The 20,002-nt window shown below is 59.0% G+C and overlaps 3 protein-coding genes across 3 annotated transcripts in view; all 3 read right to left on the reverse strand.

Annotated features, from left to right (window-relative positions):
* Positions 1 to 999: 999 nt before the first annotated feature.
* On the reverse strand, positions 1,000 to 3,652 carry LOC132079170 (C-signal-like). The gene is made up of 6 exons (XM_059481653.1): positions 3,489 to 3,652; positions 2,798 to 2,849; positions 2,379 to 2,566; positions 2,136 to 2,294; positions 1,912 to 2,022; positions 1,000 to 1,165 (listed from the first exon to the last, which is right to left on the reverse strand). The coding sequence occupies exons 1-6, from the start codon at positions 3,624 to 3,626 to the stop codon at positions 1,052 to 1,054; spliced, it is 762 nt and encodes a 253-aa protein (XP_059337636.1). The 5' UTR covers positions 3,627 to 3,652; the 3' UTR covers positions 1,000 to 1,051.
* A 1,149-nt stretch (positions 3,653 to 4,801) lies between these two features.
* On the reverse strand, positions 4,802 to 16,666 carry MTSS2 (MTSS I-BAR domain containing 2). Its single transcript, XM_059481329.1, has 15 exons — positions 16,549 to 16,666; positions 12,880 to 12,941; positions 12,703 to 12,776; positions 10,863 to 10,947; positions 10,576 to 10,667; positions 10,422 to 10,496; positions 10,158 to 10,166; positions 9,550 to 9,707; positions 9,362 to 9,469; positions 9,188 to 9,285; positions 8,473 to 8,683; positions 7,668 to 7,742; positions 7,286 to 7,462; positions 7,026 to 7,191; positions 4,802 to 6,332 (listed from the first exon to the last, which is right to left on the reverse strand). Exons 1-15 carry the CDS (start codon positions 16,615 to 16,617, stop codon positions 5,560 to 5,562), a joined length of 2,232 nt encoding a protein of 743 aa, XP_059337312.1. The 5' UTR covers positions 16,618 to 16,666; the 3' UTR covers positions 4,802 to 5,559.
* A 1,894-nt stretch (positions 16,667 to 18,560) lies between these two features.
* VAC14 (VAC14 component of PIKFYVE complex) overlaps positions 18,561 to 20,002 on the reverse strand; it is a 58,463-nt gene continuing 57,021 nt past the window's right edge. The window contains exon 19 of the mRNA XM_059481394.1: positions 18,561 to 19,433. Coding sequence (XP_059337377.1) covers positions 19,271 to 19,433 — 163 coding nt within the window. The 3' untranslated portion in view covers positions 18,561 to 19,270. The remainder of the gene's footprint in view (positions 19,434 to 20,002) is intronic.

Below are 20,002 nucleotides of genomic sequence, written 5' to 3' on the forward strand. Positions count from 1 at the left end.
TCCTCCCCCTCCTCCTCCTCCTCCTCCTCCTCCTCCTCCTCCTCCTCCTCCCTTCATGCCTAGTGATGATTCCTGTTTACATAAAGCCCACACAGAGCTCATATAAAACCACCAGTAGATCCACTGCTTGATAAGAGCTTTAACTAGAGGGACCTGTCTCCCATCCGTGCTGGCTTTAACTGAGTCCCTGTGTGGTCCAGGGACCCCCTTGGAGATGAGCCCCAACCTCCCACCCCCTCGTGTCAAATGTGGGAATGATCCTTCATCCTCCTCCACTGTGGGGAACCTGAAGCTGTCCCTGCAGAGTGACCCTGCCCAGCCTCCCAGAGCATCCCCACAGCAATGGGCTCTGTGTCCAGCCCATTTGAGATATTGTGCATTTTCTTCTGATCCCTCTTCTGGGAGATGGCTTCAAGAATGACAGCTGAGAGCCTCTACAGGAAAGCACTCACAGCATCAAGAATGGGAGCCTGTTTACAGCATCTCCTGGTGTACCATGAGGGATGGATTCAGGGAAGGTCAGCCCAGGACGCCCTGCCCAGGTCTCAAAACACATCTTTAGGCATGTGCTGAGACTTGGGAGATCTCCTGCTGTGAAACCCCCCAGCTGCTGGAACAGGAAGAACCTTTGCTGGCCTTGAACCAGCAGGAAGAATACCTGGCAGCATCTTTGGGGTGGGCATGGAAAGCCCAGCTGGTTTTGGGGTGGGCAGGCTCAGCAGGACAAGGGCTGAGTTTGGGGGCTCTCTGGATGCCCCCATAAGCAGTATGGCTTGTGGCCTAGAGTGAGGATAGCCAGGGGGGGCTTCTCCTGGCCCCAGGGGATGCCTTGGATTCAGGATCACACTTGGAGCATCCTTCCTTATGCTGCCCTGGCACAAATTAGCATCCCAGGCCAGGGGAGCAGTGAATCCAACTCCCATCCCCCAGTTGTGCATCCCTGTTTCATTCCCCTGCCCATCCTGCCCCCCACCCCGACTCAGAGTGAGCCTGGAAATGGCAATTAATTCACTTTAATTAATTATTTAAGCTGAGTGTGCAGATGCTGCTCTCACCAGGGCAGCCTCTGCCCTCTCCAGTCCCAGAAGGTGCCATTGTTGGTGGCTGAGAGCTGGGCCAGCAGCTGCAGGACGCCCCGCACACTCTCCTCCAGCGTCACCGGGCCCTGGCACACCCAAGGGAAAAAGTTAGCCAAAATTCTCCATCCCAACACCCCCAATCCCACCCCTGGCATTGTGGAATGCCAGCTCTGGCTGGGTTGGTTTGGGAGCAGTTGGATGCTCCAGCAGTCAAGGGATGAGGCTTTGCACAAATTTATTGTCCCTTATTTGAGTGCTGTAAGGATGGAGGTTCATTTCTTCATCCCTGATTAAAAAGTGACTCATTTGTCAGCCAGGGCAGGGTAAGGGACAGCAGGACCAGGGTGCCCTCTGCTGACACACCATCAGGATGGGAAAGGAAATAAAAAATAGGGAACAAATTGGATGGTTGGGGAGTGCGTGGAATTATCCTTTTGCTGTGATGGCACAGCCACTGTGGGACCAAGGCACTGCACAGTTGTGGGTGCCCAGAGAAGGGATGTTCATGGTCAAGGATGCTTCAGGAAGGGATGTTCATGGGAAAGGGATGTCCATGGGAATTAATACCCTATGAAGAAGGGATGTGCCCATGGGAAGGGATGTCTGTGGGAAGGAATGTTTCTGGGAAGGGATTTCTTTGTGAAAGGATGACCCTGAGAAGGGATGTTCATGGGAAGGGGTGGCCTTGGGAAGGGATGGCCTTGGGAAGGGGTGGCCTTGGGAAGGGATGGCTTTGGGAAGGGATGCTCCTGGAAAAGGATGCCCCCAGGAAGACCCAGGGTACCCTTGGGACCTTGCTGAGCTGGGACTCCATGCACCTCCCATCACTCACCATCCCCTGTTCCAAGGGAGGGGTCACATGTCCAGGATCCACAGACACGCAGAGGATCCCGCTGCTCCCGTACTCCAGGGCCAGGCACTTGGTGAGCATGTTCAGAGCAGCCTGGGAGCACAAATCCCCCTCCTCACCATCATGGTCTGGCAATGCCAGGGCCAGTGCAGGGGGAATCCCCGAGGACATGACCCCAAATTCCTGCCCATGCCTAGGGGCAGTACCTTGCTGCAGCGGTAGCAGATGTCCTGCCTCTCCTGCCAGGCCTCTGCAACCTCGATGGAGCCCAGGATGCTGGAGATGTTGATGATGGCAGCTCTGCTGCAGCTCATCTCCCGCTGCCCTTCGGCCTCAGCCGCCTCCTTCAGCAGGGGCAGGAAGGCCTGCAGGGGATGGGACCTCAGCATCCCCATCCTCCTCCTCCCTGTTCCCCGTGTCTGGGGCAGGGGTTGCTGTGTCCCCCTCACCTGGCAGGTCTGCAGGGGCCCGATGGTGTTGGTGGTGTAGACCAGGCTCATGTTCTCAGCCGTCTCAGTGGCCACGGTGCTGCGGCGCGTGGTGCCGCTGCTGTTGATCAGGAGGTTGAGGCCAGCACTGCCCACCTCTGCCTGCACCTTCCTCACTGCTGCCTTGATGCTGTTGGGGTCTGTCACATCTGCAAGGGGACAGCAGGGCCAGGGACAGGCTGGTGGCCATGATCCTGGTGAGATGCTGCGGGACGTGGCAGAAGGCAACTCCCAAACTGAGCATCCTCCTGGTCCCATCAGTGACCTGGTTCAGCCAAGCCAAACCGAGGGACCCACCTGCTTGGTGGCATTTCCTGGAGCCACCCACGGTTGCAATTAAATCCTGAGAAGCTTCATCCCTTTCCCGCCCCAGCACTTACCCAGAGGCAAGATCCTGACGTTGGGAAAGCCCAAAGCCACCTCGTTAACAGCCTAGGTGGAGGAAACGGGGGAGGGGTATCAATGGGGAAGCCCATGGAAGGGGAGGGGGGCTGCACCGTGCCGGGAAGAGGGTGGCCCCTCATGTCACAGCCGACAGGTCACAACAAGATCCGGGGGCTGCGATTTGGGGCGGTCGCTGCTCCTCCTCCGTGCCCGGCTGAGCGCGGCAGCTTCAAAGCTCCCGCAGGGATGCCCCGGGGACGGGGCTGCCAGCAACCCCCTGCACTCCCCATCATGCACATACCTGCGCCAAGAGACTCAAAATAAATACATAATGTTTAAAACATATATGTGTATTTTTGGTTTTTATATATATATATATATATATATGTATATGTATATGTATATGTATATGTATATATATGTATATATATATGTGTGTATATATATATATATGTATCTATGTATATATATATATATACATACACACACACACACACACACACATATATATATATACATATACATATATATACACACATATATATACACATACATGTATTTTTCCATACCATTCACGGTTCAGGATGCTGATACTCAGCATCCCAATTTCAGGTGGGATCCCCAGGTATCCATTTCCCTCCCGTCCCCCCTTCCTTCCTGTTCCCCCCGTGCCGGTGCCCTCCCTACCTTGCTCTGGGGGTCCAGGCAAGCAGCGAAGATGTGCCGGGGTGGGCTGGGCAGCTCCAGCAATCCCTTGAGCAGCCCCAGGCCCAGCCCCCCGTCGCAGGCGGTCAGCAGGACGCTGCCCACGCTGAGCCCCTCCATCCCCGCCGCTCTGCACGGCCGGCTGCGCTGCCCCAGCGCGGTTTGGCAATCGGCCTCGATAATCCGGGAGGTGGCACCGCTGCGGGTGCTCCTGGGATGGGTGGAGCTGGGGGGCACCGCCTGCACCCCCTCTTCTGGATGTTCTTCTGCATCCCGGGTGTTCTTTGCATCCCAGGGTCACCCATCACCTTGACCATGGGGTTGTTGCACTCCTCCAAACCCCAAAGCACCCACCCCCCTCAAGCCATGCGAACCCCAAAGGGTGATGGTGCCTTCTCACCTGTTCCCCATGACTGGGGTGAGCCCAGAGAACCAGAAAATCCACAGGAGCACAGGCAAGGCTATTAATTACAGTACAACCTTTATTAATACTGGAATCTTCACAGTGCATTCGTTACTTGTAGCAGTGACTATGGAAAACGGGGGAGGGGGGGAAAGAGGGGAATTACCACCAGGAAAAAAAAAAAAATAAAAGAAAAGACGGAATGAAAGAAAGAGAAAGAAACGTGGCAGAGGGACGGGGAGAGGGGAAGCGGCGGCAGAGGCGGGAACACGAGGGGGAAAAATAAATTAAAAAAAAAGAAAAGAATAAGGACCAAGTTAACAACAGCACCAGAAAAGTTACTTCAGTCGAAAGACAGGTCAGGTTTTTTTTTCTTTTCCAAAGAATTTTTGTTTTCTGTACAAAATAAAAGACCCCCCCCCCCCCCCCCCAAACCCAAACATTTGTCACTTGGCCTCAGCGGTTCTGGGCAGGAGAAGGGGAAAGGGGCAGAACTAAATTGTTATTCCTAAGGGGGAGGGCAGGGGGGCTGCGATGCGACAGACAGCGGGGCGGGGGCTATGTACAGCGGGGCCGGGGTTGTGCTTTCCTCCAGCCGCCGGCAGAAGCTGCTTTGCCTGGGGGGCTGAGTCAAACCTCCTGTGCCTGGAGCCCCCTCTGAGCAGACCCTGCACAGGGTCTGTGGGTGCTGAGCGAGGGTGAGGGGGTTTGTGGGGGGTCCCAGGTGATCCTTGTGAGGGGGGGCAAAGTGGAGGTTCAGCATCCTCAGCCCCTGCCCCCTGGTATCCCCCCAGGACAGGGGGGATTGCAGTGCCTCTACCCCCAGCCCCCCAACCCTCTCACATGTCCCCCACTTCTTGTTCCCCCCCTGCACCCCCAGCCCGTTGTTTCTGCCCCCTGGAATGAGGCTGAGCTGTGCTGGCCCCAAGCAGGCAGCTGGGGGGAATCCACTCCTGGTGCTCCTGGTGCTCCACGGCTGGCACAGCCCTCCTGGCACCGTCCTCTCCTGCTGCGGCCGGGGCCACCCGCCTGCGCCCGAGGGAAAGGAGACAGCAGAGGGAAAGCCAGAGGGGAGCAGGAAAAGAGAAACAAAGGGAAAGAGGAGAAAAAAAGAAAGGGAAAAAGAGAAGAGGAAAATAGAAGGGAGGAGAGTAAGAGTTTAAAAGAAATGAAAATAAAAAGAGTTAAAAGAAAGGAAATGAAAAAGAGGACAAGAAGAGGAAAAGAAGAGGAGAAATATAGGAAAATGAAGAAAATAGGAAAATAGAAGGGAGGAGAAAAAGAGTTAAAAAGAAAGGAAAAGGAAAAGAGGACAAGAAGAGGAAAAGGAGAAAAATGGGAAAATGAAGAAAAAGAAGAAAATAAGAAGATAGAAGGAAAAGTGACATAGAAGAAAAAAAGAAAAAAGGCAAAAGAAAAAAAGCAGTAAATAGGAAAAAGAAGATGAGAAAAAGAGGAGAAAGAGGACCAAAGAGAGAGCAAGAGAAGGAGGGATGTGAGGAGAGGGCAGGGCAGGAGGAGCCAGAGGGGCAGGAAGCAGGGGACAGCAGAGAGGGACAGGGCAGCGGGTGCCAGCGGGTGGGGGTCCCTGGGGAGGGGCAGCGGGTGCCCCCGGGGTCCATCGGGCACGTCCCCCTGGCCGGGGCAGCATCACGATATCCGCGGGGCCGACCTGTCGTTGGTGACGGTCCTGCGCAGCCGCACCCCGCGCCGGATGGCCACCAGCATGTCTTCGGCCGGGGGGTCCATGGAGGCCGCGGGGGGCGGCACGGGGGTCTCCTCGCCAGGGCCGGACCCCACGAGGGCGGTGGGGAAGGGGAACTGCCCTTCCCCCAGGGCGTGGGCGCCGGCCACCAGCTCCCCAATCTTCTCCACCAAACTGTGCCGGTTGGCGGCCAGCTGTTGGTCCTCCTCTTCCTCAGCGGAGAGGTGCTGGCCGGCCCCGGGGTAGACAGAGATCTCCATGGCACTGCCACCCCAGGCGGTGTTGGGAAGGCTCAGCCGCTTGGGCGAAGCTTTGGCAAAATCCAGGGGGTTCGGAGAGGCGTCGTCGGCATAGAAGACGCACTCTTCGCTGCCCACCCGCGTGGGGCCGGCGTAGCCAGGGGAGTCGGGCACCGTGGGGGTCTTCACGGGGACGATGGGGGGCCGGATGGGGATGGGGCCGGCGTTGGAGAGCGTACGGCGGACCGAGGGCTTGGTGGAGGGCGTGCGGCGGATGGTGGCCACCCCCGGGGTGCTGCCGGCCGGGAGGTTGGTGCCGCTGGGCAGCCCGGCCGTGGAGGCGGGACGCTTGGTCTGGATCATCCGCCGGTAGTTCTGGGCGATGTTGCTGTTGCGTGGGATGGTGGAGGACTTGTCGAAATCGCTCTGGGGGTCACACTCCACGTCACCGTTCACTGAGTAGCAGTCGTAGTCAGAGCCTGGGGAGGGAGCAGCACTATCAATGTGGCTGGGGGGGCAGTGGTAGCCAAACTCAACCATGTCATTAAGGCCAGCCCCAGCCTCCTCCATCACAGCACAACAACCAAATTCAACTGCCACGACTGTCACATAACCACTACTGTCCCAGTCATTGCTGGTACAACATGCTCACCATCAAACCCAAACATCACCACTGTAGGAAAGCACAGTGACCCCAGCCATCACACTGAAATCACAACCAAACCCACAACCACCCCAATCACAGCCATCACCACATGATCACAGCCAATCCCCACTGCCACCACCACATGCTCATAACTGGCTCAGCCATCATCATGCCAACATCATGACAGATGTGGTTATTTGATCTCCAACCAGCAACTCTGTTGCCATCACCTACCATCTGGCACCATCTCCACCTGTACTCAACCTCTGTGCACAGACACATCACCACATCACCTGTTACAGCACTTCCTGGACAACTGCACCCACTGAGCCCCAGCTAGCACCCAAATAACCAGGAAAAGCTGTGGTTATTTGTGGCATCAGCCCCTACACAGTATGACCATAGCCTGATGCTATGACACCCAGAGCACAGCAATGTGCCCCGGGACCACCAAAACCCCTCTGTTGTGCCCTTCCCCACTCTAAGTGCCATTTCAGGAGGTCCCAGGTACCTCCAATGCCAGTACCTTGGGAAGGGATGGTGTCCTCAGAGCAGGAGGGGGTGGTAGTCTGTGTGCTGTAGCCACTGGAGTACTGCAGTGAGTCCCGGCTGCTCTTCTGGTGCTCCAAGCTCAGCCCACGGGTCAAGACCATGGCCAGGTCGCTGGCGGCAGGGGACACCTCCTCCCCATGCTGCTGGGGCAAAGGGCACTGTCAGTACCCTGGCTTCTCCTCCGGGAGTCCCCAGGAGCCCCCCACTCTGTGCCCTCCCTGCCACAGCTGGTACCTTGGCAGCAATTGTAGCTGGTGACATCCGGGGCCTGGGAGCGTCCTCGGCACCGACGCCCGGGTACCCCGTGGCAGGAGAGCCCATCTCGGCCTCCCGCAGGTGCTCCACGCGGTCCTTGCGCCGCTGCAGGGTGGGCACCACCGGCTGGTCATAGGGGCTGGCCTTGGACCAGTCCTGCAACGGGCAAGGCATGCGGATCATGCTGGTGACACTGGGAGTAGGAGCGTGGCAGGAGAGGTCTCAAGCTGATGTCCCCCGTGTCAGGGCACGGGTGCTGCTCAGGATGCTCTGCCCCATGCAGGAAGGGAGGGGAGGGTCCCATGAAGTGAGGGGGGAACCACGTGTGAAATGCAACCCTGGTGGGATGGCAAGGACTAACCGAGGTGGGGGAGCTGCACTCGCTAACTGACTGGCAGGTTTCGGATGCCTCTGAGGACGCCGAGCTGGAGGACTTCTGCTGTGCCGTGACGAGCCGAGAGCCGGAGGGTGAGAGAAGAGGCAGTTAGCAAGCAAAGCCAGAGCCAAGACCCTGGTTAGAGCAGCACCCACAGCTCCCTGGCTGAGCGAGGCCCCCAGCCCTCCTCCCCTCTGGCAGTGGTTGCAGGATGGAGAGCAGGATGCAACCTTGGCAGCGGGGTCAAGAACTGGCATGATGCACTGCCCCAACCCCTCCCCTCCTACCCCAAGCCATGCAGAGCCAAGAGTATTTTGGGGAGCGGGGACCTTGCTGGGTTGGTGATGCCAGGCTAGCATGGACAGGTGGGAATGGCAACTCCCTGGGGATCCTGAAGCATCCTTGGCACTGGGGATGGTGCAGCATGAAGGGGAAGCTCTGCTCCATGCTACGTGGTGGGTGGCACAAACTGGGTATTATGGGGCTGTGGTGATTGGGAAACACCCTGTTCTCTTGGCACAGGGAGAGGGATATCTATGCCCCATCCCTGAGAGAATTAATTTATAAGGTTTCTCTGCCGTGTGGCCCAGGATGCCCTCAACTATGGCAGGAACCCTCAATATTCCCAGTATTTATTCCCCATGATGCCAACACAGATGGAAATACTTCTGAGGGTGAGTCTCATCACCTGTGCACTGGACCCTTGTGCCGCACCCAGCACCACCCACCCATTCTAAGGAAGAGGAAACTGAGGCATGGAGGTTGGCAGCACGGAGCACCCTCCCTGTACCTGGCTGGTGATGTCCGAGGGCATGGGGGAAGGTGGTTTGGAGTAAGCGGCGTCCTGGGAGATGAAGCCGGAGTCGTGGGAGGAGACGCTGGAGAGGCGGGTGGCGGCGGCAGGGGGCTGCGCCAGGCTGCGGTAGCGATAGGTGGAACTGGGTGAGCAGGTCTGAGCCCCGCCGGGCCACGCCATGCCACCCTTGGCACTGCTAACGCTGCTGGGGGGGCGCCGGGGGCACGGGGACACGCCGGTGGCCAGGACAAAGGAAGGAAAAGAGAATTTAAGACTGAGGTTTGGAGGTGGCAGGATGGCCAGCGCCCTGCCACACATCCCAGCCTGGGGAAACTGAGGCATGTAGTCCTCCTGGGGGTGTCCCTTTGCCTCCTGGGGTGGCCCTGAGGCAGGGAACAGGCTGGGGGACATGACAGAGGTGGTATGCTTGCCCCCAGACACCCATGCATGGCACACATTGTCCCCAGACCCTGGAGAACAGGGCATGTGTCAGGCCCCCATCCTGTCCCATAGGTCCACCAGCCCTGCCCAGTGTGCCAAGACCAATTCCTCCATATTAGTGGGAGCCACCTGCCCATATGGACATGAGAAGGTGGACATGCACCTTGTGAGCATCCCCAAAGGCTGTAAGCATCATTAACCCACTGAGGTTAACGAAGAGAGCTGGATTTCCCGGCTGTGGTTGGGAGTGGAGCCCACCTCACCATACCTGCACATGCTGGACTTGCGGGAGCTGGAGCTGCTGGGCGAGGATGGGGGCGTCTGGTAGGACCAGCTGTAGTCAGAGCCCTTCAGGTCCTTGATCACCTGCAGGAAAGATGGGGTCTAAGTCCCCCCAAAGATGCTCTCCTGTTCCCCTGACCCCTGGCTCGCCCCTACTGACCTGCTCACTGGCAGGGGGCAACTTGTGGGGCTCAGCGGTCAGCACCACCAGGTCCTCGATGATGCCCTGCAGGTGGGTGATCTCTCCCAGCATGGTGAGCTCCCCGTTCTGAGGACGCACAAGAGAGAGCATCAGCATCCACTGGGCAGAAGGAACAACACTTGACCCTCGCAGCTCCCAGCACTCACCACCACGGGCTGCAGGAAGGTGATGAAGGTGCAGAAGCGGCCCCGCTCCTCGATGAGGGCTTTGCGGACTGCCTGCTTCTCCGTCTCCTCCAGCAGCAGGTACATGTCATTGACGTCCTGCAGCGCGTTGTCCAGCTGGGGCTGCAGGTCCCCCTTCCCTGAGAGATGGGGCACTGTCAGCCCTGGGCTCCCCTGACACCCTCCCCAGGCTGCTGGCGGTGCCACTGCCAAGCCGAGGCCATTCCCCCAGCTTGAGGACAGCACCCCATCCTCACATTCCAGCACATACCATAGGTCTCCCACTCTGCCCATCTCCCTGGAAGGTCCAGGAGCACCCTCACCCATCAGCAGCCCTGGGCAGAGGGCTTCTCTGCCACCCCATCCCCATCCCTGGCACCTGGGACCAGAGGAGCCCTTGGGCTGCCACATGGTGAGTCTGGCATTGCCTCCGGACAGGGGGTGCAGGCTAAGCTAAGCTAAAAGCAGGGTGAGGGTGGGAACTGGGAGTGGATGGACGGACGGACAGACAGACAGAGGCTGGGGAGACTGGGGGGAGTAGATGAGGAAGCAGAGAGGGGGCCGGTGGTGGGGGGAAGCGGTTCACTTACCAAGTAGCTCTACAGGAAGGATGTGGAGGGGAGGGAAGAGAGAAGGAGACAGAGAAAACGTGTGAAAAGAGGCCGAAGGCCGGGGCGCGTGCCCCGCCTCCCCGCCACCCCCGGGCCGTGCTGGCACCTCCCTTTCTACAGGGGGGCAGCAGGACCCCCTCAGTGCCCACCCCCGGTTGGCAGTGCCACAGCCGGGATACCGGCCCTGGCTGGGGGTGCTGCAGAGGGGCTGGTGGGGGCACCCCCCAGGAGACCCCCTCTCACCTTTGCGAGCCTTTTTCTGGAGCTTCAGGGTGTCAGAGGACTTTTTCTTGATCTCATGGCGTGCTCGCTTGTACTCTGGGGGTGCAGAAGTGCTGTCAGAGGGGACCCCTGCCCAGCAGCCACCCTGCACGGATCCATCCTGTCCCCCTTGTACCTTTTGCATGGTCCTTGTCCAGCTGATTGGCAGTTTTCTTCCAGTCCTCAATCCTGTCCTGCAAAGGGTTTATCAGGCTCTCCATGAGGGCACTGGAGGGGGGAGAGAGAAGCAGAGTGTGGGAGAGTGCTGGAGCCAGGGGGGAGCCATTCCCCATCCCATGCCCAGCCAGCACCCAGCATCCCCTCCTTAGGGAGGCAATGAGCCTGGCAATGAGCCTGGCAATGAGCCTGGCCAGGCCGTGTCACCCACACCGAGGGTTCGGAGCTGCTGCTGGTCCTGCTTACTTGGTGAACTGGCGGAGCTTGGCCTCGATGCTGCGGTGCCGCATGCACATGCGGGTCAGCGCCGAGCCGATGTCCCTCGTGGCACCTGCGGGGAGCAAAGTGCTGCTGAGGGGGGCAGGGACACCCCCACACCAGTCCCAGCCCAGTCTGTACGGTGGGAGCAGGGTGGCTCGTGACAGGGACGATCAGCACTGGGATGCACTGGGCAATGGGGACACTTTAGGCAGGGGGTGGCTGGTTTTTTCCCACGATAAATCCACTAAATAAATAAATAAATAAATCATCATCCACTAACTAATACATGAAACACTAAATATCTCTTCTGGAGACTTTGAAATTAGAACCTGCTCCCATATTTTCCCAGTTTGTCTTAAATTTGGCACTGGGGGGCCAGGGAAGGGAGGTGAGAGGTACCCTGGCTTAGTTCCAGTTCCAGCTCTGTCCCACACCTCCAGGCACAATCACGAGTGGATAAAAAGGGAGTCCAGACTCCTGGGGGGATATTTGCCAGCAGCAGATAGCAGGAGCATCCTTTTTAGATGAAACCGCTGAAGCCTGAGGATGGCCACATGGTGGCAGTGCTGCTGGCGATTCCCACGAAAAACGGAAATCAAAAATCCTTGGGTGCAAACTAAGGAGTGACATTCAGTCTTTCCTCCTCTAAAAAAGCCTCCAAAAAACCCTCCCACTCCTTTGTAGGAGTTTCGGATGTCCCTCAGTCTCCCAGTGCTATGGAAATAGGGGAACCCATGGGCCTTCTCCTACACTGGGGTAGTCTCCTAATCCAGCTCCTAATGCTCTTATCCCAGCTCCTGCTGCTTCTAATCCGATTCTCATGCACTGTGTGCAAGGCCAGCAGCCAGCCCCCACCCAGTGCCTCAGTTTCCCCACGCTGCTGCTCTGCTGCCCACCCTCCCAAAAAGCCCTGCAGGTATAGCAGCACTACAGGGTGACACTGACTCCTGTGGTGCTGGTCCCCAGCTGTCCCCAGCATTGCTCCTGTGTCTCCTCCTTGCTTTGACTGCCTGGGCTGACAGGGAGCTGGAGGAGCCCTAATCCCCCTGGTGCAGTGGGCTAGTGGGTTTGGAGGCAAAGCTGATCCTGGCTCAAGCTGCTGCCTCCACCTCCTCCTCCTCCTCCTCCTCCTCCTCCTCGCATGGCTCCAGATGGCCTGGATGCCGCCAGTCTGCAAACCAGCCCGGGACCATCTGCTTGGCAGAAGCCAGGCAGTGGGAAGTGGCTCCTCATTGCCAGCAGGCACCCAGAGAGGGTCCGGGGATCCTTCCCCCTCGCTCCCCAACAGTATGGGGGACCCCACACGCAGCTTTGGCTCTTCAGTCACCTCCCTGGTGAGTTAGGGTTTGTCCCCAAAACAGTGAAGCTCGGACTCCTGAATCTCCCTCTAGCTAATTCCCCTTCCCTGGAGCAGCTGAGACCCCCCCCCCCCCCCCCGGGAACTTTCCAGGGGACAGGGACAAGCAAGGTGGATTCTGTATCCTGGGGGGCAGAGACGGGTGCAGGAGACCCTGATGTAGAGCTGAGCCACCCTGAGTGTGCCAGCCCCACCAGAAAATGTGGCTAAGCACCCATGGGTGGTAAGGAGCAGCACCCACATGGGTGCCCACCTCCTCCCCCCTCCCCACTCCATCCTTCCAACGCTGCTTCCCAGGGAATGCTCCACCTTGGTGTGGGAACAGGCTGGACATCTCTCTGTGGATGGTGAAGCTGCTGCTTGAAGTCCACCCCAGCAATGTGGGCAGGGGACACCCCACAGGGGACAATCACCACTTGTCCCCCAGACCAGCCTGGGGACGCCCACCCCCAGGAGAGAGGCCCCTACCTCGGGTGTTGGTGGCCATGTCGGCCACTTTCTGGAAGGCATCCAGGAAGGCAACTGCGGCCAGCACCGTGGTCCTGAGGCAGAGAGAGCGAGGGGAGCTCAGTGGCTGTGGGACACCTGGGATGTGCCAACGAGGAGGGGGATCCCCTATGTCCCACCCCCCCTTTGGCCACTCACCTGAGCTGGGAGTGCAGCTTGGTGGCCTTCGAGTTGAAATCCTCCCATATGGGGTAGGAGCTCTGCAAAGAAGGGTGATGGTGAGAGACAGGGACCGTCACCCCCTGCACTGCTTCCCCAGTCAGGGCAGGTCCCTCCTGCACTGGCGCAGACAGGGCAGCTCAATAGATTCTCTGATGGCTAATAAAGGCTGAGCACAACTCTTTTCCCTCCTGATTTTTCTCCCTTTCCAGTCTGGCCACCCAAACTTACAGACCATGGAGATCCCAGGGTTTTGAGTGATTTCTTCCTCATTGGGAGCATGAAATTAAAAATCTTTAAGACTCTGGCGAGCAGTAGAGGAGACCCCCAGCAGTAGCTCCCCCCCAAAGCACTGATGGCCAAACCCACCATCACGGAGAGCTCCAGTCCCAAAACAGGAGCCCCAGTCCCCATCTCCCCTGAGCCCAAGGATCGACAGGGCAGGAGGGGAGGTCGGGGTCCCCAGAGCCCTGAATGGGGCAGTTGTGTGGGGACAGGGACAGGGCACAGGTGCTTGGGAGGCCACCCCAGTGCTGTGCCAATGAGGCCGCTCTGGTGCCATCCCAGCAAGGCCATCTGTGCAGGACCATCCCCACTGCCCTTGTGGCGAGGCTGGTCCAGGGCTGTCCTGTGCAACCATTCATTCCAGGGGAGTCATCCCAGGGCAGTCCCAGTGCCACCATCCCAGCGAGGCCATCTCAGTGCCACTGTTTGAACCAGTCTATCTCAGCACTGTCCCAGTGAAACCAGTCCCAGCAGACCACACTGCTGCCATTCCAGTGAGGACTGTCCCAGAAATGCCAGCTGCAGCGCAATCCCAGCGAGGCCATCCTGGTGCCATCACAAGGCTGATCCTGATCCTCCATACAGCCAGGCTATCCCAGTGTCACCATCCCAGCAAGACCAGTCCATGTTGTCCTGGTGAGATTAATCCTCGTGCTGTCTGGACAAGGCCATCCCAGTGTCACCCTTGCATGGCCAGTACCAGTGCCATCATTCCAGTGAAGTTATCCAGGTGCCACCATCCAGGCAAGGCCATTCCAGTGCTGTTCCAGTGAAGCTGGTCCCAGTGCTACTATCCCAGCAAAGCCACTTCAGTAGGGCCAGTCCTGGTGTCATGATCCTGGTGAAGCCATGCTGGTGCTGCTCTCCTAGCAAGGTCAATCCTGGTCCTGTTGTCCCAGTGACAAAATCCCAGTGCTGTCCTGGTGTCACCATCCGATGGCAGTGACAGGCATCTGTAAACTCCCCTAGGGCAGCCACCAGGCTGGGACATGTACACTGCCACACATCCCCATGGGCACTATGGCTTGTGGCAGCTTTGGGGACAAGGTTTGCACTGAGGCAGCATGAGACCAGCCCAGCATTTTTTGGGAACATGAAAGCTCCAATTTCCTCATGAGCCAGCAAAGAAAGGGTTTGAGGGTGCCACTTCACACATCACTTGTGGCAGTGACCCCCTGGTTGTGGGTCCCCAGGGACTGTCACTGCCAGAGGGTTGGGCCACCATTCCTGGGCCACTGGCTCTGGGCCACCTTCCTTGGCCACCCTGGGCAGGGCAAGTGAGGCTCCCCTGTAGAAGGGAGCAGACTGAGATGCCCCCAAATCCCTGTGATGCCAGGCATGAGGAGGATGGGGAAGAGGACAATGGGCACAAGGACATGCCAAGGTCACTCAGGGACACTGAGCACACGAGGAGAGGCAACAGGAATGAAACCAGCTTAGGGATTGTCACCAACAAACAAATTCTCCCCAGCACAGGCCAAGAGGTGCTGAAATAGCCACCCACCACCAAAATAAATTCCCTGTGCCCTGAGACCAGCACAGGGGTCCCAGCCATAGGACCACAAGCACATCACTGCCCTACAATGCCAGCAGTTCTTCAAGCAGAGAGTTACTTGTCCCCCAGTGCCCATGCCAGGATACCCACATGGCAGGGAGAGGGGACAGCACACCCTCAGGTGCCACTGGCACTTGGCTGGGGCTGTGCAGGGCACAGGCTGAGGCCCAGCTGTAGTGTGGTGGGGTTTTCCTCCTTTTTCATAATTTTTCTTTAATCCTTCCTACCTTCAAATGGCATGAAACTGACTCTAGCCCAGTCTCTTCGGGTGAGGGGTTCCCAGCCCCACCGCATCCGGATGGTGCTGGGAATGTCCCTGGCAGGTGACAGCTCTGGGCTGGCTTATCCCCTCTGAACCCTCAGCAGGGGAATGGGGAAACTGAGGCAGGGGCTGCCCCCACCTCCCTCCTGGGAGTGTGGGACTCAGCCAGGCTGCCTGGAGAGGGTGGCTGGGGTGAAGGCATTTGGGGGAGGGAGCCAATCACCCCAGCACCCGTTTTGCACCAGCCCTGGATCCCTCTGCCCTGGGAGAGTTGGGATTTTCTCCCTGGAGCTTTTCTCCCAGCCCTGAGCCAGAGTCCGGCTGCAGAGCCACCACTGCCCCTCGAAGGGGTTAATCTCCTTCCCAGCAAGGCTTTTATTTTTTTTTATCCCCCCTCCCCTGCTTTGGCAATGACAGCATTGTCTGGACGGGTCTGCAGCATGAAGAGAGGAAGAGGAGGAGGAGGAGGAGGAGGAAGAGAGCGTTTGCCTCCCAAAAATGACTAGGGCTAAACCCCAGTGCTGGAGCTGGCTGTGGGAATTTCGGTCCCCCGAGATGAAGAAACATGGCTGGTCCCCTCCTCTCCACTCGGCCCCTGGTCTGAAATGCCCCCCAGCATTTTTAATGTATTTTTTGAAATGAAAACAAACAAACAAAAAGGTTTTTTTAAACATGGCCCCATCCTACTCCCAGGGAGGGTGGAGGCAATATCCTCTTCCCGGGTTAGGAAATGGGATCAAGGAGCTAGGGGACCTTTTTGTTCCACTGGTGTCAACCCCACTGGGTCCGACAGAAATCCAGGGATTTCACATGGGGCAGGGGGACAGGGACAACGTGATGCCCGAAGTGGGTGGCAATGCCCGGTGTGGGGCCAGTGGTACCTGGCGAGGGGCAGTGATGCCGGGTGTGTGTCACCCGACAAGGGGCTCGGGCACCCCGGGATGGATACAGGGCTGATATGGAGTCGGGATCCCCAGGATGGGCTCCAATGCCCAATGTAGGGCCCCGATGAATATTATGGGGTTGATGCAGGGCTCTGGCACCCAGTGTGAGACCTTGATGCCCGACATGGTGCTCTGATACCCAGTGAAGGGTAACAGGGCAGATATAGGGCTGCAACACCCAGAACGGGGCTCCGATAGCCATTGATGGATCTGGGGATGATGTGGGACTGCAATCCCCAGCATGGAGCTCCAATATCCAGCGCTGGATATAGAGATGGTGGGGGGCTGCGATCTCCAGGGCTCCGATGCCCAACACAGAGCTCCGATGCCCAGTAAGGGGCTGATGTGGGGCTCTGGGAACCCGTGCCGGGCTCTGACAGCCGATGTGGGACCCCGACACTCGCTGTGGGGCTGATGTTCGAGCTCCGGTACCCGATGCGGGGTTCCAATCCCCACCTCGCGGCTGGGCAGCAGAGCCTCGGTACCCACCGCGGGACGGGCACCGGCGGCGGCAGCGCGGGGACTGCCCGGGGAAGCCGGGTGATGGCGCGGGGGGAGCGCTGTCACGACAGCAAAACCGGGGCGCGGGGGGGATCCCCTACCTTCATGTCGTTGATGATGGCTTGGAAGAGGCCGCCGAGGGCTCCGCACTCCTTCTCCGCCGTCTCCATCGCGGCGCTGCGGCAGCCCGGGGCGGGCGGCGCCGCCGGGGGAGGCCGCGGCGGCGGGCCAGGCTCAGCGGCGGCGGGGGGCGGGCGGCGCCCGGGCGGCGGCGGGGGGGGCACAGCGGCGGAGCGGCGGCGGAGCCGGGCGGGGCATCGCCCCCTGCCTGCCTCCCTCCCTCGCTCGCCCTCCGCGGGTGCTGCACGGACCCGCCGCCCCCTGGCAGCGGCGCGGGGCGCGGAGCGGAGCGGGGCGCGGGGAGCTCCGGCCGGGGCGGTGGCGGGGGCGGGGCGGGGCGGTGGCGGTGGCGGGGCGGGGCGGGCGCTGCGCGGCACATGCGCCGCCCGCCGCGGGCCGGGGGCTGCGGGCGGGGGGAAGATCGGGGTCAGCTCCAGGGATGCTCCCGGAGCCGCTGCGGGATACCCGGAGGACGCGCAGGGATGACGGAGCCGGGGCGGGGGGGGCAGCCCCGGTGGTTCTCGGGGATGCTCTTGAGCGGGGGGGGCCGGGGAGCAACACCGCCTGCACCGGGACTACAGCGGAGGGAGACCCGAGGGATGCCTGGAGATGTGGCATTGGTGGAGGCAGCATCGGGGTTTGCTCCCGGGGCGGTGTAGGAACCCCCAGGGATTATCTTGGGGTGCTGGGTGAGGAGCAGGAGAGCCCCAGGGAGTGTGTGAAGACACTGCACCTGGAGATGCCATGGGATGCCCAGGGGCATTCCTAGACCTCTGGAGGCACCGGGCGAGATTTGCCTCTCCCCAAAGGGTGTTTGACCCCCATTGCCTTCCCGACCCTCCAAGATGTGCTGGAGGGTGAACTCCCTCTGCAGTAGTTACATGACAGCTCTGAAATGTGTCCATGCACTCGATTATCAGGGAGCCATGGGAAATGCACGGCCTGCCAGCAGACAAACCCTTCCCACAGGCATCCCCAGGCCCCAGCCCCAGCCTCCTGGAATCTGGGGGTGCCAGGCTGAACCCGACAAACCTTCCTATCCCTTGTAGTGCAATGACACTCAGCTGGGGCAAAGGTTTCAGCCTGAGTCACCTATTCCCCCTCCTGCCAGAAAAGTAGTCTTGATCCCATGCTGATGATGCCCACACTGCTCTGGACGGTGTTGGTCAAGAGCCACCCATAAGGAAACAATTAGGGCTCAGCACTCCAGCAGCTGGCTGGAATTTCTCTCCATAAACCCATTCCCTCAGTGTGGAAAGAGGCTGCTCAGCAGCAATGAGCTTGGCAGGAATGAGGCAGAGCCCACTCTGGCCCACACTGATAATGACCTAGGGGTTCAGCAACAGGTACCCCCAGCACCCTGAGACACAGGCTGGCTTGAGAAGCCACTGTTCACACATCCTTGAGGGCTGGCTGTTAGAATTAACCCGCCGTGACTGGGTCTGGAAAGCCCTTCCCCGGGAATGACAGGAATGTCTTTATCCTGGCCAAAGCAGCGCCGGTATGGGGCTGTTTGGGGAACCCACTGCCAGAGACAGTCCTCCCTGTAAAGAGGCCAGAAGCCATAAAAACTCCACAAATTCCTCCAACCGCCCTTTTCCTGGGATCAAGCGAGGGCCCGAACTGTGCAGGGGATGCAATGGTGTCCCTCCAGACTGCAGCAGCCTGGCACGTGCTGGGGTCCCTGGGTGCCACAGGACAGGATGAAGGCAACACCAGCAGCTGCTCAGGGCCAGGAAAATGCCTGTCACTGTGCTGTGGTTTCGTGACCACGGCCTGGAAGAATTTCAGTGGTGTTTTTTTCCTGCTGGGAAGAAGAGCAGGCAGAGAAGTTCTGCTTGCTGGCAAGCCAACGTGGCAGGGCTGGGCCAGCCCAGGGCACAGGGTCAAGCAAGACGCTCCACGCCATCCCCTGCCCTTGCTGTGTTTTTGGCTCCACTTGGGAACAAAACTATGATGGGAAGCCCAGCAACAAGGAATGGGCTGTTCTGCATTGCTTGTTTATTTTATCATGGGGAGCTTAATGAAGGAACAAGGAATGGAGTCTGGGGTTCGGTCCACTGCTCCCCATGTCCCCTGGTGCCGGTTGAGAGTTGAAGCTGTTCATTTGTCCCTGCCAAGAGCCGGGGACTCAGAGAGGTTGCGTGAATGCAGGGAGGGGGCCAAGTGTCAGGCACAGGAGTGTCTCCCCGAGTGAGATGCCACCTCCAGCAGGGCCTCGGAACCAGAGGGTGGAAGTCAGGGTGGTGAGAGGTGGCTGGCGGCCCTGGTGCTTGTTTTCCAGGGCGCAAGGCCAGGGGCTGCTCCCGTCTTCCCTTCCCCTCCTCCGGTGCTGCTGGCAGCAGGCTGGGTGCTCAGCTGACAGTCACGGGGAAGGCATTAGCAAAGCAAAGGGAAGTTCCCTCACCCCATTGCAAGGGAAGATGAGGTCCTTTACCCCAGTCCTCTCCTCGGGCAACCCTTCCCCATGTCCCCCCAGCACCCACAGGAAAAGCTGGGCACAGCCTGAGGGTCCCCCCTCATCCATACACACACTGGGGGGAAAACCAGCCCTGTGTGGAGCTCTCACCCATCCCCATTAAACCCACCAGATCCTCCGGTGGCCAGCAACCGGTGTGCCTGTTCCTTGGTCTGTTCCCCTGGTCTGTGTCCCCTGGTCCCTGCCCCAGCAGCTGTGCACACCCGCGGTGGCCGCAGGGGTGCTCAGAGGACCACCCGCCGGTCCAGCTGCTCTGCCCGCCCGGATCGCTGGTGTTTGGCTTCCAGGTGCTTGTTTTGGACCTTCTCAAAGTGCTGCAGCAGCTCCGTGTAGTCGATGTTGCAGGCTGCTGTTCTCTTCAAACTGGTGCTGGGCTTGGTGTTGTCCCTGCAAGGTGGGAAGAGAGAGGATGGGAAGGGGATGCGGATGTTTGGTGCTGTGAGCATCCAGCACTGGCAGCACCAAAAGCTTTCCTGAAGAAGCTGAGCTCAGCAAATCCTAGTCATGCTGGTGCCTCATAAAATACCCCCAAAGATATATTTTCTTCCTCTAAAGGCGTGAGATATAGAGCCCAAGAGGTCCTGGGACAAGGAGGGGACATCTGCATCTTGGCCCCACATGGGAGGTTTAATTCCTCTGACACATACTCCTCTTTATCCCAACCCATTACAGTCAAAACCAGCGAGATAAGGATGCCAGGACCACATGCCTCAGTTTCCATGTCTGCTTCTTTAAGCAAGCAAAAAACATCCAGTGGCAGCAGGCAGGGACAGTCCTCAGGGATGAGCACCCATGGCTCCAAATGCAGGCTCCCTAGGGTTCCAGCCATGGATACCCATCCCTGTGCTGTCCCCATGCAAGGAAGGAGCAGACACCAGCCACAGGATGCCCATGGCAAGATGGCAGGCAGCTCTGGTGGCCCTGGTATGTCCCTGGGGAGGGGGCAGCTGGGACTG

Source organism: Ammospiza nelsoni, chromosome 13 (genome assembly GCF_027579445.1).
Source record: "Ammospiza nelsoni isolate bAmmNel1 chromosome 13, bAmmNel1.pri, whole genome shotgun sequence".
Classification (NCBI taxonomy): Eukaryota; Metazoa; Chordata; class Aves; order Passeriformes; family Passerellidae; genus Ammospiza; species Ammospiza nelsoni.

What these genes read in the sequence shown, in the direction of transcription:
- LOC132079170 (XM_059481653.1), bottom strand. Translation starts at nt 3,626, where the DNA reads ATGGAGGGGCTCAGCGTGGGCAGCGTCCTGCTGACCGCCTGCGACGGG. An exon ending in CGTCAGGATCTTGCCTCTGG is followed by an intron (nt 2,567 to 2,797) that starts GTAAGTGCTGGG and finishes GTCCCCTTGCAG; the next exon opens with ATGTGACAGACCCCAACAGC. An exon ending in TCTGCTACCGCTGCAGCAAG is followed by an intron (nt 2,023 to 2,135) that starts GTACTGCCCCTA and finishes TTGTGCTCCCAG; the next exon opens with GCTGCTCTGAACATGCTCAC.
- MTSS2 (XM_059481329.1), bottom strand. Translation starts at nt 16,617, where the DNA reads ATGGAGACGGCGGAGAAGGAGTGCGGAGCCCTCGGCGGCCTCTTCCAA. An exon ending in CCTTCCTGCAGCCCGTGGTG is followed by an intron (nt 9,470 to 9,549) that starts GTGAGTGCTGGG and finishes GTGCGTCCTCAG; the next exon opens with AACGGGGAGCTCACCATGCT. An exon ending in CAGCTACAATTGCTGCCAAG is followed by an intron (nt 7,192 to 7,285) that starts GTACCAGCTGTG and finishes TTGCCCCAGCAG; the next exon opens with CATGGGGAGGAGGTGTCCCC.